The 17,703-nt window shown below is 59.2% G+C and overlaps 2 protein-coding genes across 5 annotated transcripts in view; one reads left to right on the top strand and one right to left on the bottom strand.

The window, feature by feature from the left end:
• Positions 1 to 17,456, top strand: part of TUB (TUB bipartite transcription factor) — a gene marked incomplete at its 5' end in the record, with an annotated part of 25,423 nt that extends 7,967 nt beyond the window's left edge. The window contains 11 exons of the mRNA XM_045290933.1: positions 2,128 to 2,179; positions 2,628 to 2,790; positions 5,846 to 6,001; positions 7,368 to 7,535; positions 8,645 to 8,766; positions 9,174 to 9,371; positions 9,764 to 9,876; positions 10,639 to 10,756; positions 12,258 to 12,356; positions 12,556 to 12,727; positions 13,107 to 17,456. Coding sequence (XP_045146868.1) covers positions 2,128 to 2,179; positions 2,628 to 2,790; positions 5,846 to 6,001; positions 7,368 to 7,535; positions 8,645 to 8,766; positions 9,174 to 9,371; positions 9,764 to 9,876; positions 10,639 to 10,756; positions 12,258 to 12,356; positions 12,556 to 12,727; positions 13,107 to 13,240 — 1,495 coding nt within the window. The remainder of the gene's footprint in view (positions 1 to 2,127; positions 2,180 to 2,627; positions 2,791 to 5,845; positions 6,002 to 7,367; positions 7,536 to 8,644; positions 8,767 to 9,173; positions 9,372 to 9,763; positions 9,877 to 10,638; positions 10,757 to 12,257; positions 12,357 to 12,555; positions 12,728 to 13,106) is intronic.
• The window catches only part of RIC3 (RIC3 acetylcholine receptor chaperone), a 39,140-nt gene continuing 38,581 nt past the window's right edge, over positions 17,145 to 17,703 (bottom strand). For 2 of the 4 annotated variants that reach the window (XR_006680109.1, XM_045290845.1), the window contains exon 7: positions 17,145 to 17,692. The gene's annotated coding sequence lies outside the window, so the exon portion shown is untranslated. The remainder of the gene's footprint in view (positions 17,693 to 17,703) is intronic. The other 2 variants (XM_045290848.1, XM_045290846.1) reach the window with 1 other exon arrangement.

Here is a 17,703-nt window from a genome sequence, read left to right as displayed (position 1 = left end):
TCATGATTGTGACTGGCTCGTCTCCTCCCCGAGACCCCTCTTCCAGGGGATCTCCAAGGCCACTGTGTTTACCTGGTGCCTTAACCCTTAACCCTTCTTCAGTGCTCTGTCGGGTGGCTCCTGTTCTCAAGATGGGACATTCATCTTTTCAGCCAACTCTCATTTTGGGGGAGCTGGTTCCCTGCCCTCGGGCCCTGGTGGTGTCCTCGGGGAGCCCCAGATGCAGCTGGGCCGTTTCAAGCAGTCTGAGGCCGTGGTGGCTCAGAAGCATGTCAGCTGAGCAGTTTGCTCTGTGGTCTGGCAGCGGAGGCCTTGGTGAGTGAGGCTGGTGTGCGCATGGTCCCAGGTCCCTGTCGGGCTCTTCCGCGGTGCAGAGCGGCCTGTGGGCACCAGGGAAGGCCTCCTGGTTGTCCGGTGGAGTGAGGAAGCCATAGGCTGAGGGGGGCTGTCCTCTGGTTTGGAAGCACTCAAAGGACCTTTGAAGTCAGTGGTGGTTGCAGCTGCTGTCGGTCATGGCTGCTGCTGTCTAGAGGAGATGCAATGGCTCGTCCTCAGGCGATCTGAGTGTACTTTTCCCCTGGTGGCAACAGTGGGTCAGCAGTTCAAGCCCACCAGCCCCTCTGCAGGAGAGATGTGAGGCTCCGTGCCAGGAGGGGCAGTTCTACTCTGCATGGTAGGGTCTCTGAGTGTGACTGAACAGATGGTAGCTGTGGGTGTGGGGTGGTTTTTCCCATGGACACCTAGCTATCTTCAACCTCACACAAGGATGCCCATTTCCTTCACAGGCGTTTGCAGGCCTCTGTCTCCACAAACGTTCGCCCACCTGTAGATGGGCGTGCTCACACATTTGGACCCCCTCCAGCATGTGCATACCCACAAGATACCTGCACACACTTCGCACAGGCTCACACTTCAACACAGTGCACCTGGGCTGCCGGTGCAGCAGTGATGCCGGCTTGCCTGTGCTTACTTGCTGATTGGCAGTGAACAATTACACATAGATTTCACCACATCTCTGATCCATACCGATTTGTAAGCAAGCACAAGTAAGCCTGTGCTTAATTTGCTGACTCAGGACTCAGTCCCCACCAGAGGCTTTGACCCTGTAGGAAAGTGCTCTGGGGTCGGGAGAGAGGCAGATACCAGCCATATGCAGAAGCTGTCATGCGAAAAAATTTCTTGCCTACTGGGTACTCAGGCACTGAATCTGCCCCTGCTGTACAGGTATCCACAGATGTGGGGCAGGGCGGCTTTGGGGTTTCCACACTCCTCGGGCTCCAGCTCCTCCTCCACAGCTGCCTGACCTTGACTGCCCCTGAACATGGCCGTGGCTCTGGCGTGCGGGTGTCAGGCCAGGCCTGAGGGCAGTGCCCTGAGCGATCATCACCCTGCTTCTGCTCTGTTCTTCTGGGAAACAGGGCCCATCTAGGCTCAGGACGTTGGGCTTCAAGGCTTGGTGCCCTGGTACCACCTGCACCATCTGGCCTGTTGTTGGGCTACACAGGGCAGACCTACCCCATTGCACTGAGGTGCCCGCAGCCCATCCCACTCCCTGCAGCCCAGCTCTGCCCAAGAGACAGGTCTTTTAGCCGTCACCCCCCCACCCCCCAACGGAGAAGGAACGCCTAGGACCTCCTTGAGTGGGGAAGGGGAGTTGGCATCAGCATGTCCCCTCTGCTCCCTGGAGGGCCAGGAGCCGGCGTGAATGCGGGGATGCGGGAGAGCAGGGCAGTGTGCTGAGCTCTGGGTCAGCGCTGAGGGAGCAGACTGGCCAGGGTGATGCTTCGGGATGGTTCTCCTGGATCTCAGGGGTTGCTGAGGGCCAGGCCTTGCTCAGGGGGCCCTGGGTGGGTCTCAGCCTGGCCCCACCGAGTGTGGGCAGAATGGGAAGTCCTGAGGGCAATAGGGATGCCAGCAGAGACGATGCCTCCCCAAGTGGTAGAAACACGTCCGCCCTCTTGTCTGGAGCTGCTTATCAGATGGCAGGCAGCCTTTGTCAGGGGGGCCAAGAGCCATGTGGGGAGGACTTAAGGGGCCCCTCAGTGCTTGGGGCAAGCTCTGGTGTGAGCCTGCTCCCGGGTGGGATGGGTGGGGGGAGGCGCTGAACCCTCCTCTCTGTCCCCACAGTGTCTTAGATGATGAGGGCAGTAACCTGAGGCAGCAGAAGCTTGACCGGCAGGTGAGTGAGCGTGGACAGGCCGGAGGAGGACTGGGCAGTGGGCACTGGCGTCCTGGCGGGTGTCCGGGCTGGGATCTCCAGGAGAAAGAGGGAAGGACATCCCTGTCCCCAGGGCAGGAGGACGAAGGGAGACGCGTCCACCCTTTTCCCAGCTCAGTACTTGGGGCCTGTGCTGAGCAGGCCCCCAAGGGTGACCGCGGCTGGAGAACTGGGGTCTGTGTGCGATCCTGCCAGTGGCCTCCTGGGCTGAGCTCCACTGGCCTCTCCGGGACCCTGAGACTTGGGCACCAGGTCTTCCTGGGCCTCGGTCCAGAGTGGGCTGCGGACCAGTGTGACCCCTAGAACCCAGCTGAGGGAGCAGCATCCTGGTCCCGGTCCCACTGCGGGAGCCCCTCCCAGGCTGCCCTCTAGGAATCCGCTGACCTCTGTGCCTCCCGGGCCTCCTTAGCGGGCCCTGCTGGAGCAAAAGCAGAAGAAGAAACGCCAGGAGCCCCTGATGGTCCAGGCCAACACTGATGGGCGGCCCCGGAGCCGGCGGGCCCGGCAGTCAGAGGAGCAGGCCCCACTGGTGGAGTCCTACCTCAGCAGCAGCGGCAGCACCAGCTACCAAGGTACGCCCTGCCCCAGGAGGCCCTCAGCAAACCCTGCACCTGGGCAGGGGCAGGGATGGCCAGCAGAGTGTCGGAGGAAAGCTCCTGCCAGTCTTGGCCCCCTCCCACCCCAGCCCTGGTGGAAATGATCGCGGGGCCTCCTGCCGACGCCGTGGCCATCGTCCCCGATTCAGGCGCTGGGGCTGGCGAGTCAGAACTTGACGATTCCAGCCTTTCTATCTAGAACGGTTCCGTGAGGGCAGGAGGCAGCCTCTCCAGACAGAGAAGATCCCCACCCCTCCAATAGTCCACCTCTTCCGGGAATCCCTCCCGGCCTGGTCCCTCACCCCCCCGCCACTTAGCCTCCCCTGGGACGCGTGTCCGTCCCCTTCCTGCCGTGGAGTTTCTTCACACCTGGTTGGCCTGGCGGGGGCCTGCGGGCCCTTCTCCCTGGCTCCGGACTCCCTCCCTTCCCTTCCTTCCATACTCCACTCCTCAGCAGAGCCCACTGCAGCTCATCCCAGGAGAGCGGGCAGTCTCAGATCACTGGCCTCAGGACCCTCCAGGGCCAGAGTACCCTTTAGAGCCTCCCTGAGCCTGAAAGAGGGACCCCACCCCCCAGACTCGGTCACCACTGACCTCTGCTGGCGCCGGTCATCCGGGCTGGCCACGACGCTCCTCTCCCTCCGTGCTTCCTTCTGACTGGAGCCTCCAGCCACAGTGACCTGCTGCTAGTTGCCTCACCGGAGGACTGACCTTATTCACCTGCCTTACGGTTTAGGAAGGGCCCTTCCCTTCCTCCCGCTTGCAGCCCCTCCTGATAGTCTGTGTTGCACAGAGAGAATTCTGTGTCTGGGGGTCAAGGAAGCCGTCAGGCATTTGCCAAAAGCTGTGCCAAGCGATAGGCTCCTTTAATCCCCAGTCACTCATCTCCGCGGGGCACTCAGGGAGGGGGTCTGAGGGGCACAGAGGCATGCCATGGCCCGTGGTCCCCCTCTTGGAACGATGGGGCTTGCATTCGAACCCACGCCTCTCTGACTCCAGAGGGTCTTTCCGCTATGGTATGTCTCTTGCCCGATCAAGAGCCCCTTCGTGGTAATCCCCCTGGGATGTGTGCAGCCCACCCGAGAGGGCAGGGACTTCCCCCAGTGCTGTCTCTCAGAGAGGCAGGTCTTGATGCCCCTCTCAGAGCTGGCCGGGCCCCACCCTGTCCTGGCAGCCCCTCCTCAACCCTCTTTGGGTGCTGCCCCAGCAGCGAAGGTGCCCGCTGTCTTGGGTTCTGTGGAAGCTGGCAGCCATCACCGGCCCAGCTGTCCCTACTAGCCACTCGATGATCGGAGGCTGCATAAGGGGTATACCAGCCCACTGCCATGACGACAGCCAGGGTATGTGTTGGACTGCTTGTCACCAGGTCCGCAGTTCAAACCCACGAGCTGCTGTGTGCTCCCAGGAAGATGTATAGTCTCTGGAGCCCTGTGCAGTCGGGATCAACTTGGGAGTGGTGGGTTAATTTATGTCCGGGGCAAACATCTCAGGGCCTCTGAGAGTGTCGCGCAGGTCACTGAGGGAGTCATTTTGCCAGGTGTTTCTTGAGCCCTGGCTCTGTGCCAAGGCAATGCCAGGCAAGAAAGAACACAGGCAAGTAGGGCCTGTGGGGAAGTGGATCAGTTCCTGATCCTGCGACTACTGGCCGCCTTTTCCCTGTGCCTGTGGGCAAGCCACGCTCTTTCTCAGTGCACGCCACACTCTTTCTCTGGGCCTGTTTCTTCGCCCTAAAAGAGCAGTTAACTCTCTTAGTAGCCTCAGGACGTGCAGGAGTGGAGATGGCAAGGGTGTGTATAGGCCTGTGACCTTGCAGACCAGGCCTCTCCGGAGGATATTTGGACTGAGGACGTTTGGGCCCTATGAAGTGTGTGGCCTGGCCCTTGTCTAACTCACAGTGGTGATCAAGACCTCCCTTACCAGCAGCAGCATTAGCTGCCCTGCTGCCCAGCCCTGGGCTGGCTCCTGATGTGAAAAACAAGGCGATTATTCCCAGAGGGAGGTGAGGACGACTGGTGCGAAGCAGCATGACGGTTTAGCCCAGCAAGCAGGCTTCAGCTCCAGCCCCCAGGCCCTGCTGGTGCGAGTGATGCGTAAATCCCCCCTCACTCTTATTTTTGGGGAGTCTCCTAGTGTCTGGCCTCAGGGAGCCTCCTAGTGTGTGCGGCCCAGCAGGCGTGCAGAAGGGAAGGCACTGACTGAGCCTTGGTGGCTGGCCCTCGTGGTCCCAGGGAGCCAGGGGTGTGAGGTACAGGGCAAGGGGCAGGGCCGTGGAGGGGCCCGATGTGCAGGAAAGGAAGCCTGGTGGCGTAGTGGTGACGAGTTGGGTAACAATCTTCAAAGGTTGGCAGTTCTAAAACACCAGCCGCCCCGAGGGAGAAAGCAGGGCATTCTAGTCCGTAACCAGGTGCCGTTTTACCCCATTCTGTGGGGTCACTGTGGGTGGGCAACAACTAAGTGACCACGAGTTGTTCGGGAGATGTGCAGGAGGGTGTTGGGCTGCATCTTCAGAACAGTTGGAAGGAAGCTCTCAAGAATTTGGGCAGATTTGGATCCCAGCCCTGTAGGATGGGAGGCCACCCAGCTACGGCTCTTGTCACTTGTTACTGCTCTACCTTGGTGGGCTCACCCTCCCTGGACCCCCGCCTCATCCCACAGGGTCCCCAGCATGCTTGTGGTCCTGCCAGCACCCACAATCATTCCTGCCATCAACCACCTTCCCCCTCAGTCTCCCTCCCGCCCCCCAGGGCTCAGAACAGCCAGCTGGCCTGCTTCTGGGGTGGGTATGGCAGGGTGTGGGGGGGTTAGACTCGGGATCTTCTCTGCCCGCGCTGCAGGTGCCGCCTTCTCCCAGCGCAGGCCTGCCCTGGGCACCTTGGCCTGGTGGAGATGAGTGGGGCCCTGGCTTTGTGGGCCGGGGAGGCGGCCTTGGGGACTCAGGGGAGGGACGGAGAAATGCTGGGCTCAGAAGCCTTCTCTGAGCTGGAGCTCTGGCCTCACGCAGGGCCCACTTCTCTCTCTCTGCCCTGAGCAGTTCAAGAGGCCGACTCCCTTGCCAGTGTGCCGCTGGGAGCTGCCCACCCAACAGCACCAGCCTCAGCCAAAAGAACCAAGGCAGCTGCCGCCGCTGCCCCCACTGCCGGGTGCCAGGGCGGGGCCTCCAAAAAGGAGAGGAAGGCGAAGCACAAAGGTGAGCGTGTCTTCCCGCAGCCCCCACCCCACTGTGCCGTCGGGCGGGGGGCCTGGGGAGGCTTGTCTCGTCCGATTTGGAAGTGCAAGGGGTGGGGTGGCCTCAGTTAAGACCGAGAGGCACTCAAACCTGGCTTCCAGTCCTTGTGTCACTCGGAAGTGACCGGGCAGTGAAGTCCAGCTCTGTTGGGGCCCAGACCTCACACCTCACCTGAACGACTCCCTCCACCCTAATCCCCACTCCACCCAAGAGCCTTGCCCGGCCTGGGTCCGGCCTGCCCCCGCCAGCAGAGGCCCTCCTACTGTCCCAGGCAGGCAGCCCACTCTGTCTCCTGGGGCACGGCTCGTCAGCCCTCCCTCCTGGGACTCCCCGCTCTCATCCCCACTCCGCCCTCGGGACCCACAGACTGGCCCCTTCCCGCTGCTCCTCTCTCTGGAGAAGGCCACGGAGACCAGGAACATGGAGTCCTGTCTGCTGGGCAGACTGACCGTTGCACCAGCTCCTGTCCACGAGCAGTGGTTTCCGGGGTGTGGGTCCTGGGTGGACGAGCCGTGTGAGGCTCTGCGGGCTCCCCGAGCTGTCTGGGTGTAACCTGACCAGGCAGGGTGGTCACCACCTGTGTGGGCCGCGCCTGTGGCCCCTTGGGCAGGAAGGTAGACGTGGGCGGGAGGGCCTCCACCAGGGGAAAGCAAGCGTGTGTCCATCTCGGTCTCTTTGAAGATGCCCCTTCCATGTGGCCTGTGGTGTGCTCGGGCTGCCAGGTCGTGTGTGCTTGTCTGAGAGGGAGTGCCAGCGTGGAGGACCTTCAGCTGACCAGGGCCGTGTGAGATCCTTCTGGTCTGGACTGAACCTCGTTCTCCATCTGGGTAGTTTTGATGACTGCTGTGGTTAGGCATTGGGCTGTGATCTTTTCAAACGGTCAGCAGTTCAAAACCACCAGCCGCTCCTTGGGAGAAAGACTGGGCTTTCCACTCCCATGAAGAGTTAGCCTCGGAAACCCATGGGCAGTTCTACACTGCCCTGCAGGGTCTCCAGGAGTAGCCACCAGCTCAATGACAGGGAGTTGTTTGTTTGTTTCCCGGCGGCTGCTGTGTGAAGCCTTGCAAACCCACCCCTGGCTGTGAATTGGGGACGTGCCGAAGAAAGGAAACTCACTCCCTTCGGAGCTTACTGGTCTCCGACGAGAGCTCACTCTCGTCAGGCCTAATAACAGCCGGTAGTGTTTTGAAGTTCAGTTTGACAAATGCCATTTTGCAGAGGGCCCCACTCGCCTCCCTTGGACATCTGAGGATCTGGGCCCAGGCCCCCCCCCCCCCTGCCCCCCACTGCCCCCTGCACTTGACTCAGGAGTGTCCATGGCCTGCAGGCTCCGGCGGGCCAGCAGCACCAGCCGAAGACAAGTCGGAGACCCGAGGCCCCGTGCAGATCCTGACTGTGGGCCAGTCAGACCACGCCCTGGACGCAGGGGAGACGGCAGCTGGTGGGGGCGAGAAGCCCAGCGGGCAGGACCTCCGTGCCACGATGCAGAGGAAGGGTGAGCCCTCCGGGGGCCCAGGGACTCCCCAAAGCACAGCCCCAGGTTCCCAGACACACCCTTCTCCAGAAGCATGGCCCTCCTGTGCCCAGTCTGTCCCCTGACTCCACGGTGTATGGGGTGCCGACAGATGAGGAACTTTGGGGCAGAGCTCCTGACCAGGCCCAGTTAAGGGCAAGCAGTGTAGCCCACCGCCCCAGCCCCTGCCTACTCCCCCTCTCCCCATACTCCTGCCCCCAGGGAGGCCACATTCTAGGGCAGGTGGCCTTCCCACGGTTCCACCGAGAAAGCACAAGTCTGCTAGGCGGGGCGGAGCAGGCCAGACTGCTCCTCCCTGCAGACCTGCTGCCCTGCCGCTTGCTCCACTGTGGCTAGGAGTCTCTGACCTTTGCCCAGGCAGGGCCACACGCTCCAAGGAATCTGATCAGTGAAGGCTTCCTAGAGACAGGGCTGGGGAGGCAGCCGAAGCCACGAGGATGGAGATGGCATTCTGGGGGTGGGTGGCCACGAGGATGGAGATGGCATTCTGGGGGTGGGGCAGTGTCGACCAAGGTTCAAATCAGACCGAGGTGCCATCAAAGAGTCAGCGGGCCCAGCATGCCAGGCTGCAGAAGGAGCTGGGCCTGTACCAGCCTGTGGCGCCCAGAGCAGGCTCCCTTCAGTGTAGGTCTTGAGACACTGGCCGTGGGGTGGGGGTGGGGGTGGGCGTATCATGAGAATCAAGCCCAGCCCCAGTCCATGCGTCCACGCGAGGGAATGTGTGTGTTCCTGTATCTAGACATTCATGGGCATCTGTGTGTTAATGTGAGGGTCTGTACACGTTGTGGTGTGCATCTAGGGCAGTGGTTCTCAACCTTCCTAGTACCGTGACCCACAGTTCCTCATATTATTTTCGCTGCTACTTCATCACTGTCATTTTGCTACTGTTAATGAATCAGGCAACCCCTGTGAAAGGGCCGTTGGACCCCCAAAGGGGTCACAACCCACAGGTTGAGAACCGCTGGTCTAGGGGCTTGTGGGCCAGTGTCTGTGGAAGTCTGTCTCTGGGTGTGTGCGTGTGGCCGCGCCTATCCTGGGGGTAGCATCTGTCAGTGCACCGTCCTGCCCAGGCATCTCCAGCAGCATGAGCTTTGATGAGGAAGAAGAGGAGGAGGAGGAAGACAGCTCCAGCTCCTCCCAGCTCAACAGCAACACCCGCCCCAGCTCTGCCACCAGCAGGAAGTCCCTCAGGGTGAGCGAGGGGTGCGCACTCGGGGGTGGTGTGGGGGGGTGGCGGGGTCTGCCAGACGCTCTGCAGCTGGGAAGGGAGGGAGCGTGTGAAGAGCTGAGGGCACTCGCTTCCTGGGGCCAAGGGCTGGACTCAGAGGTCTAGCGGGAACTTTTCTGACTTGGGGCCTCCTCATCTCGGCCCTGTACCCCAGTATCTCCAGCCACACCAGGAATGGGGAGGGGGCCTGGAGTTGGACAAGACAGCCTCTGAGAATCTGCCCACTGCTCAGGGCCAGGGCAGGGACCCCAGACCTCAGGATGGCCAGGACCACCCCCATGGTTGAAGACCACAGGGCAACTGTGGGTCCCCAAACACGTTTGAGCAGCTCAGAGTGCCTGGGGCTCCGGCTCCTGCTCCCTAACCTGTAGGAGGCGGCCTCAGCCCCCAGCCCCACGGCCCCAGAGCCACCAGTGGATGTGGAGGTCCAGGACCTGGAGGAGTTTGCACTGCGGCCGGCCCCCCAGGGCATCACCATCAAGTGCCGCATCACGCGGGACAAGAAGGGGATGGACCGGGGGATGTACCCCACCTACTTCCTTCACCTGGACCGTGAGGATGGGAAGAAGGTGAGCTGACCTGTTTCCCCCTGGGTGGCCTTGGGATCTTAGGGACTGGAGTGTTCCTGGGAGCCCAGATCCAACATGGCCTTTTGGTCTCAATCTCACCTCCCCAGCCAACTCCCCACTCCAGAGAAAGTGAGCTTCGGTGCCTGGTCAGTGCTCACTTTGGTGTCTGCCAGTGCGTGCGTGCGTGTCTCTCTCATGCACCCAGATGTGTGTGTGTGTGTGTGTGTGTGTGTGTGTGTGTCTCTCTCTCTCTCATGCACCCAGAGAGTGCGCTAATAGATGCCACCATCTGGGAGCCGAAGCAGTGTGTCCCTCGTGTGAGTGGTGCCTTTGTGTATGCGTGGGAAGACCAGAAGCTGGGTCTGGGTGGTGACCTTGGTCCCCTCCCCAAGGTGTTCCTCCTGGCGGGAAGGAAGAGAAAGAAGAGTAAAACTTCCAATTACCTCATCTCTGTGGACCCAACGGACTTGTCTCGAGGCGGGGACAGCTACATCGGGAAACTGCGGTACCAGCACTCTCCCAGGAAGCACATGGGGGGCGGGGGCTGGGTGGGATGGGGAGGCAGGTTTCCAGAACCCAACTTAAGCCAAGGTTTAAGACCAGACTGGCAGCTTGGTTTCACATCATACCCAAAAACAGCTTCGGGGTTTGTAAAGCCGACTATCTTTTCAGGAAAACCTTTTGTGCGCCCTCCCATAATCTAGGACACAGTGTAGGTGTCTGCTTCTGCAGCTGCCCTGGGTGGTTCCAGCATGCCCGGGGGCTGGGGTGGGGGGGTGTCCCTGGCAGTATTACCTACTTTGGGAAACCCTGCCTTAAATTGCTGCCAGGCAGGGCAGGGAGAGCAAGCCCACCAGGTGGCTGATCCAGCCCCAGGGTGCCCCTGGTGATTTAGGGCACCAGGGACAAGCTGCCTTGCCTGTGTGATCTTTGCCAAGGGCCAGGGCTGAGAGTGAGTCCTTAGGGAAGAGTTGCAGCAACCTTGAGTACAGGTGGGGTGCCCTTCCAGATGCCATTCTGGAGGGGAGCTCTCCTGTTCCCTCAGGGAGACCTGTAGAGCCCCAGTATGCCTTCTCGATCACCCTCACTGGACTGAGATGCCCTGGGAGCCAACTGAGAGCAGGCCCAGGCCTTCTGCTCATGAGTCCCCTTCAGAGCTGTGGATGCCGTGAGCAGTGGGCTCAGGACCCATCCCACAAGGCTCTGCAGGCTCCTTCCTAGGACAGACAGGGAGGCATGGCCTCTCCTGACGGTGCTGCTCCTACAGGTCCAACCTCATGGGCACCAAATTCACCGTTTATGACAATGGCATCAACCCTCAGAAGACCACCTCCTCCCCCGTGGAAAGCGGAACTTTGCGTCAGGAGCTGGCAGCTGTGTGCTACGTGAGTCCTGGGCTCCTGGCCAGCCTGCAAGTTAGACAGGAAGTCTCTGCTAGGCTGCCCGAGAGGGGCTGGCTCATCAATCCCCATGTGGGAGGGCAGCCCTCTGGTGTGGCCCCTTCTCCTGTCTCTCTGCAGCCCCACCTCCCGGAAAGGAGGTTCCTTTCTGTGCACCCCTCCCACCGCCCCCTGCGTGGATTACAGTCTCCTTTGCATAAGCATCTCACTGGGTGTCCTAGACAGCCTGGGGTCTAGATCCTACCTTTGCCATCCGTTATCCCGTAGCTGGGGACACGGAAGCGCCAGGTCGGGTCGCTTGCCGCTGTCACACGGCTCATAAATCACAAACTTGGAATTCAGATGCGGGGGGCGCTTTCCTCCTTGTCAGACTTCAGCCAGGCTGCCCCTGTGTGCATCTTGGGGCCTAGAGGAACTCCACAGCCGGCTCATATAATCCGATGTTGCCACCTGCTGGTCACCTTCGGGAAGACCGCCTGAGTCTTTTGTTCGTAAATACTGAGCACGGCAGGCACTGGCCGAGTCACACAAAACCGTGAGACCCACTGCCAGCGAGGTGATTGGACTCAGTCCCTCTGTGATTGAGCACATGTTCCCGAGGGATTCTGAAAAGCCTCAGCTTTCTCCCCTGGGGCCGCTGGTGGGGTTGAAGCACTGACCTGTGATTAGAGCTGAGGGCCTAGCTCACGGTAGCTAACCACACCAACACAGTACCTTTTTACCGGCATGGAACTTGCCCCTGGTGGGGGAGGCAATATTTAAAACAGGCGTACGAGTAAAAGAACGTTTGTGACAAATGCTGAGACGGTGGAACTAAAGGTGGGCTACGAAATGTCACGGTGTGTGTGTGGAAAGATGGCAGGGCAGGCCTCACAGAGGTGTCTGAGTTGATTGGGGGGATAGGGCAGATGGAGTCGCTAGTGCAGGGGTCCTGAGAGGACACAAGGATACTGGAGGAGTGGGGGGGTGGGAGGGGAGCAGGACATGGGCTGTGTCGTGGGAAGTCTTGCAGTCCCAGGAAGATCCCACTTATACTCAGAGCTGAGAAGCCGAGCAGAGACTGACTGACCATGCACCTTAACAGGCCGCTGTGCTGTGGGGTTAAGAACAGATGGCGGGGAAGGTTGTGGGGGATGACCAAAGTGGGGAGTCTGGTCTTGGTGACACACTGGTGATAAGTAGTCAAGTTCTGGATAGAATTGAGTATTGAGCTGATAGAATGTGCTGGTGGATGATAAGTGGAGAGGGGGGCACAATTGCAGTGGGGTGGCGTGGGGGTTGCCCAGGATGGTCCCATATACTTTGCCTGAGCAGATGGGGGATGGAGTTGAGGGGCAGAAGGAGCCCCTCCTAAGAGGAGCTGGTTTGGGCAGGGTGGGCACCCAGGAGCTGAGTTCTGAGTGTGTTGAGTTACGAGGTGCTTATACACCATGGTCAAGTGGAGATGTTGAACACTAGTTTGTCGTCTTTATGCCTCCCCCTTCAGGAGACAAATGTCTTAGGCTTCAAGGGACCACGGAAGATGAGTGTGATCGTCCCAGGCATGAACATGGTTCACGAGCGCGTCTCCATCAGGCCTCGCAACGTGAGTCCTCTCCCCCACTTCCCCACTACCCTAGTCTTGGCCAGAGTGTCTCAGGGCAGGACTCCCACCTGGAGCATGTAAGTGTAAGCGATACAATGCAGGCAGCCCAGGGACATCTAAGGGTCCCCACTCCGGGGGCACATCCTGCTTGGGGTGGCCATGGTGCCAGGGCCTGGCTTAGGTGAGGTTGCCCTCCCAGGAGCATGAGACACTACTGGCGCGCTGGCAGAACAAGAACACAGAGACGGTCATCGAGCTGCAAAACAAGACGCCTGTCTGGAATGATGACACCCAGTCCTATGTCCTCAACTTCCACGGGCGCGTCACCCAGGCCTCGGTGAAGAACTTCCAGATCATCCATGGCAATGACCGTGAGTGTTTCCCCCCACAACACGTACGCCCGGGGCTGCAGCTCACCCAGTCCTCCCCATGCATGTGGTGGGGGTGGAGCTTAGACGAGACACCAAGAGCTCTCTAGCCAGAAAGGTTGGGCGATCCCGGGAGAACCTTGGGGGTGCCGGCCCTAGAGTCTGTACACACAGCAGAATCTCCGGCCACGGGCCCCTTGTGAGAATGGCTCTCCCCTCTTCTTCCCTGTCTTCTGGTGTGTGTCCACATCTTTTTCTTCGGGGTTTGCCTTTGCCCTCTGCTTCTTGCTTTCCCCTTCCCTCCTGTGGTTCGGTGTCGGTCTGCCCTTCCCCACCTCCACCCTCGTGTGTTGCCCCTGTCCACTCTCCTGCCTGGCCCCAGCGGATTACATCGTGATGCAGTTTGGCCGGGTCGCGGAGGATGTATTCACCATGGATTACAACTACCCACTGTGTGCGCTGCAGGCCTTTGCCATCGCCCTGTCCAGCTTCGACAGCAAGCTGGCCTGCGAGTAGGGTCCTCGTGCCCTTTGGGGTTCCTTGACCTGGCGCGGCGCTTGCCTTCCTGCCTGGCTGCCTGTGGAGACGGCCCTGCCTACCCTTTGTACATAGGCCTCCTGCCAGACGACCGGCCCTGAGCAGGCTCCCCTGGCCCTGTGCTGAAGCAGGGGGGAGGGGTGTCAGAAGGGACCAGCGTGAAGCCCTTCTGCGCCCCACGGTCAGTCCCCCCCCTCTGCTCCTGGGCTTGGGTTCTGCTGCAGTTGTGTTTGCCAAGCTGGGCAACCTCTTCAGCTGGAAGGCGTGGCGTGATGAGGGAGAGGAAGCACAACTCGGGCTGCGGTGGGCTGGCCATCCACTCAGCCCAGGCCTCAGATGACGGCGGGTCCCCAGCAGCGAGTGTGGTTGAGTGTGGTTGCATATGCGGGTGTGAAGTACGCACCTGGCTAACCAAGCAAATGGCTCTGTGGCCGGGCTTGGCGCTGCAGTTTCCTGCCTGGTGGTGAGCCTCGCTCGGAGCAGCTCAAGGCCAGGCAAGCCCTGTAAGGGGGAAGGTCCCAGCCAGGCCTGGGGGGATTGGCAATCCCAGTGGCAGGGGTGGTGGTGTGGGAGGTTGGAGGGCTGGCTGTCTCGGCCAAACGGTAACTGGCTGGAAGCCTGCACGTGGAGTTCACGTGGTCTCCAGCTTTGCTCTGTGCCTCCTGCCAGGAGCGGTGGGAAGCAGTCTCAGTGGACCCAGGATGCAGGACAGAGGCTCTGCCTACAGGAGGTACAGGGGACAGGCTCCCTGGGGCCCGCAGTCTGGCCGGCTGTTAAAGCCACACCCTCACCCCCATCCCCAGCTAAGCAGGCCTGGGGTACCTTTGTGAGCCAGGCCAGGCTCCAGGAAGAATTTCCCTTTGGGAGACCCAGCACCAGGTGCACTACTTCCCCGGGCTGCAGCTCCCCCTGCTGTCGGCCTCGCTCACTTGTCATGGGTCAGGGCTTCTGAGGGTGACTCTTGAAGGTGGTGGGGCTTGTGTGGGTTGTGCTTGGTGGTAAGGGGACAGGGACAAGGAGAGTAGGGGGTATTCTGGAACCACAAAAGGTTAGCTGTATGTGGCAGGATCACAGAAATCAACTCATACAACCCTAGCAATTTAGATGTGGCACCTGCCCAGGGTCACCTAGCTGATTAGCAGCAGTTTAGAATCTCACAGTCTCCTGTTGGTCCCCCATGAAACTGGTATGGTTGGCTCTCTGGCTGTGCTGGGACCAGTCGGCTCATCCTATCCCGCTTGCCCTGATTCCAGAGACATAGAAATGTCAGTCTCGGTGTCTGAAATGGAAACTGGGCTTTCTGCACACCAGTCTGCCCCTCCCGAAAGCTGCTCAGTCACGAGCCCACTGCTGCGGGCCTGCTGCGTGTGCGTCAGGTGAGGCGTGATAGGCAGGGTGTGAGGGCCCTGAGCTGGCCCCGCTCTCTCCCTCCACCACCGTACTCTCCTGAAGGGACCGTCCTCCCTCCAGGCTGGTCCGGCTGAGGTCCCGTCCTTATCATTTGCCCTGGAAGAGGCTTCTTGCCCAGATGGAGGAAAGCCAGCGTGCGTGGTGCCTTGCTGTAGAGCAAATGCGCTCTGAAGGCTAGGTCGAGATTGGCATTTTAAAGTGAAGCTGTACTGTGAACCCGTAAGACTCTAGGCGGAGTTGTTTCGACTCCTCACGTGGAAGTGGTACGCTCTTGTTTTGTCACAGTCCAGGTTGTGCTCTGTTGACTGCTTGTAGCAAGGCACCCCAATGCCGGCGTGGGTCTTCCCCCACCAGACTCCTCTACAACTCTTGGGGCCGTTTTGAGGACGCTACAACTTTCCACCCCAGTGAAACAATGGTGCCATCATCCTTTCCGTGGCTTGAATTAGCAGAGGCCGGCCCACAAGGAGAGATGATGGGGATTCTGATAGCTGAGGTCTGTGGTTGAGCTGTATCTCAGAGTCTAGGGTGTTAAGGTAGGCCGGGCTGACTGTGGATCCCGGTGGGAGGGGGATTGTGGTAGCGGACTGGGAAATTCAGAAGCACAAGGGGAAGCTCTTGGCCTTGGCTTTTTGCCTCGAGCACAGGAGAGGAGGCTGACTGGATAGCCTAGTGTGCTGTAAGGTTAGGGACGTGATCGTGGGCTTGGAGAAGGGTAGCCTCAGCAGCGTAACCCTCCGTTGGCTGTTGAGTCGTGAGCAGGAGTCACTTTAGCTTGAGACCTAGCCCAGCGAGTTCTGCTCTGAAGAGGCCACTCCTGATGATGCTGCTGCCCCTGACCACTGGCCCCGCAGGCCCAGGGCTCAGCCTCTCCCACAGCAAAGCTCTGGGTCCCCACAGGTCTGTGGGTGGGCAGGGAACGTGGCCAAACTAGCAGTTCCTAAGGGTATCAGGTGGCTGGCACCTTTGGGCAGCTTCTCTGTAACTGCTCTGGGCTCTGTAGCTCCTCCTGGGGACACAACCCCAAACTGCACAATCTTCCCCCAAACAGCCCTGCAGAGCGGTGATATTCACTCACCCACCTCTTCTCCAGTTCTAGCTTTTACTTCCGGCTCCAAGGTGCTCTGTGTCCTTCCATATGTGTGTGCGCGCGCGCGCGTCTCTGTGTATTTGGGAACAAGGGCAATATGCAAACAACCAGCTGAGGATGTGAAGGGCAGGGCGAAGGGTGGAGTTAGGATCCCTGAGGGTGGTTCGTTCATTTCATGCTTTATCTGGGAAAATACCCCGTGTTCTCCCGGCATCGTGTTCAAGACAGTCACTGGTCTGCCCCGTCCCACTCGGCGTCAGCGTTGCATGCCTGCTTTTGGATGACTTTGAACATAATCTAGTGACTGTGCCTTAAAAATCAAGACACGGGTTTAGAGGAAGCATGTCGGGCCAGACTGTGGTGAGGACTGGTGTTGGGAGCAAGGGAGCGGAGTGTGGCTCAGGAGCAGAGAGTGCAGCTTTGGCACACACCTCCTCCGGTGACGAGCAGGGCAACAACACTGTACAAGCACCGGGTTTTCTTCACTCTGGAAATGGCAGGGCACTGATTTACCTGAGAGGTAATTCTAAGTTTAATGTGCAGCAGTGGTGATGCCAAATGGAAAGGCCCAGGTTTTCCTCACGATGGGGTCTGCCAAGGGAGGTACTGGGCGAGCCATGCCCATGGCTGTTAGGCAAGCACAAATTCCACCTCCCAGGTGGATCCCTGCTTTCCCTTCTTGCAGTGACCCTGGCCTCCCCAGGGCCCTTTCCACTCATGCCTCAGCTGCAACGCCCGTATGGTCCACCAGGTGGCGATAGAGCACACTCTCCAGACAGCAGTCTGCAGTCCTGTGGGTGTTCAGCACTGTCTGGGACCAAGTTTGTAGGCCTGGGGTAGTGCCCATGAACAGCCCAAGGGGCAGCATCTTGCTTGAGTTTATTAGCCACCTGTTCTTAACGTACTTCCTGTGGTGATTTCCTGTCATCTCAGGATACAGGGACAGGGAAGAGCAGAAGCGACGGGCTGGGTATGGTTTGGTCTTCCTGAAAGCTCTCATCTCCACTTTGTCCCCATGTGATTTTGAGTAAGCCATGTCATCTTTCAAGGTCAGCTTTCTCACCTGCAAAGCAGGGCTGGTGGTCCATAACACTGCAATGGGGTTCAGGGTGGGTTGGGGGGTAGACCCTGGCTGTCATCCCTGCTTTGTCAACTCATCACGGTGCCTTTTTCTTTTCCAAGAAAGACATCACACCCCTCTCGCCCCTTTTCCCTCCCACGGCCCAGGAGGAGCTAGAGAATAGGCCGAGTTTTAGATCCAGAGTTTCCTAGAGGGCAGTTTGGAGTGACGTAGAGGAAAGTCTGGCTCTGCCTCTCGGGCCCACACTTGGTGACAGAGGGGACTTGGTCAGGCTGAGTGCGTTTCTCTGCTGAGAACATACATTTAGCCAGTTTTCATAATGCCTAGTTTATGTATGTCTATTTGCACAAGATTGTCTTTTCCTATTTTCCAGTGGTCAGACATTTTATTTTTGCTCAAAATTATCTGGAGTTTTAGACAAACTTGCAAAACTGTGCTTTTCTTAAGTGACTTTTTAAATAAACTTTGGTATTCTGGAGCAAATGTATTTACTTATTGGTACGTGCAATGACAAACTTGGTATTCCCCATGTTGATGTTATGTGTGTTGTAGAATTTGATGTTTGTCTAAGTACAGAACATATACCAACAAATTAAACTTGAATTGTTTCAAAACTGCTGTGTACTCTTCTTTCCCCCTCCCACAAGGGACAACATGGCTGATTCTAAAAAGGGTTTTTCCAACACCATTCCCTCCTTCGGCCTCGGGGTCTCACGGGTGCACGGAGGGTGGTGGTACCTGGGGTCAAGCGTATTTAGAGCTCGGCCTTCCCTCGGCGGTGCTCCTCCTGTGCACAGAATGAAGAAGGTACCCGGCTTTACGAGTCCTGCGAGGAGATCACCGCTTCAACCTAGGGGCCAG

This window comes from Echinops telfairi, unplaced genomic scaffold (genome assembly GCF_000313985.2).
Source record: "Echinops telfairi isolate 266 unplaced genomic scaffold, ASM31398v2 ScPeMD7_60;HRSCAF=208, whole genome shotgun sequence".
Classification (NCBI taxonomy): domain Eukaryota; kingdom Metazoa; phylum Chordata; class Mammalia; order Afrosoricida; family Tenrecidae; genus Echinops; species Echinops telfairi.
The sequence above is the reverse complement of the archived record's forward strand: the minus strand, read 5'-3'. Positions and strand labels throughout refer to the sequence as shown.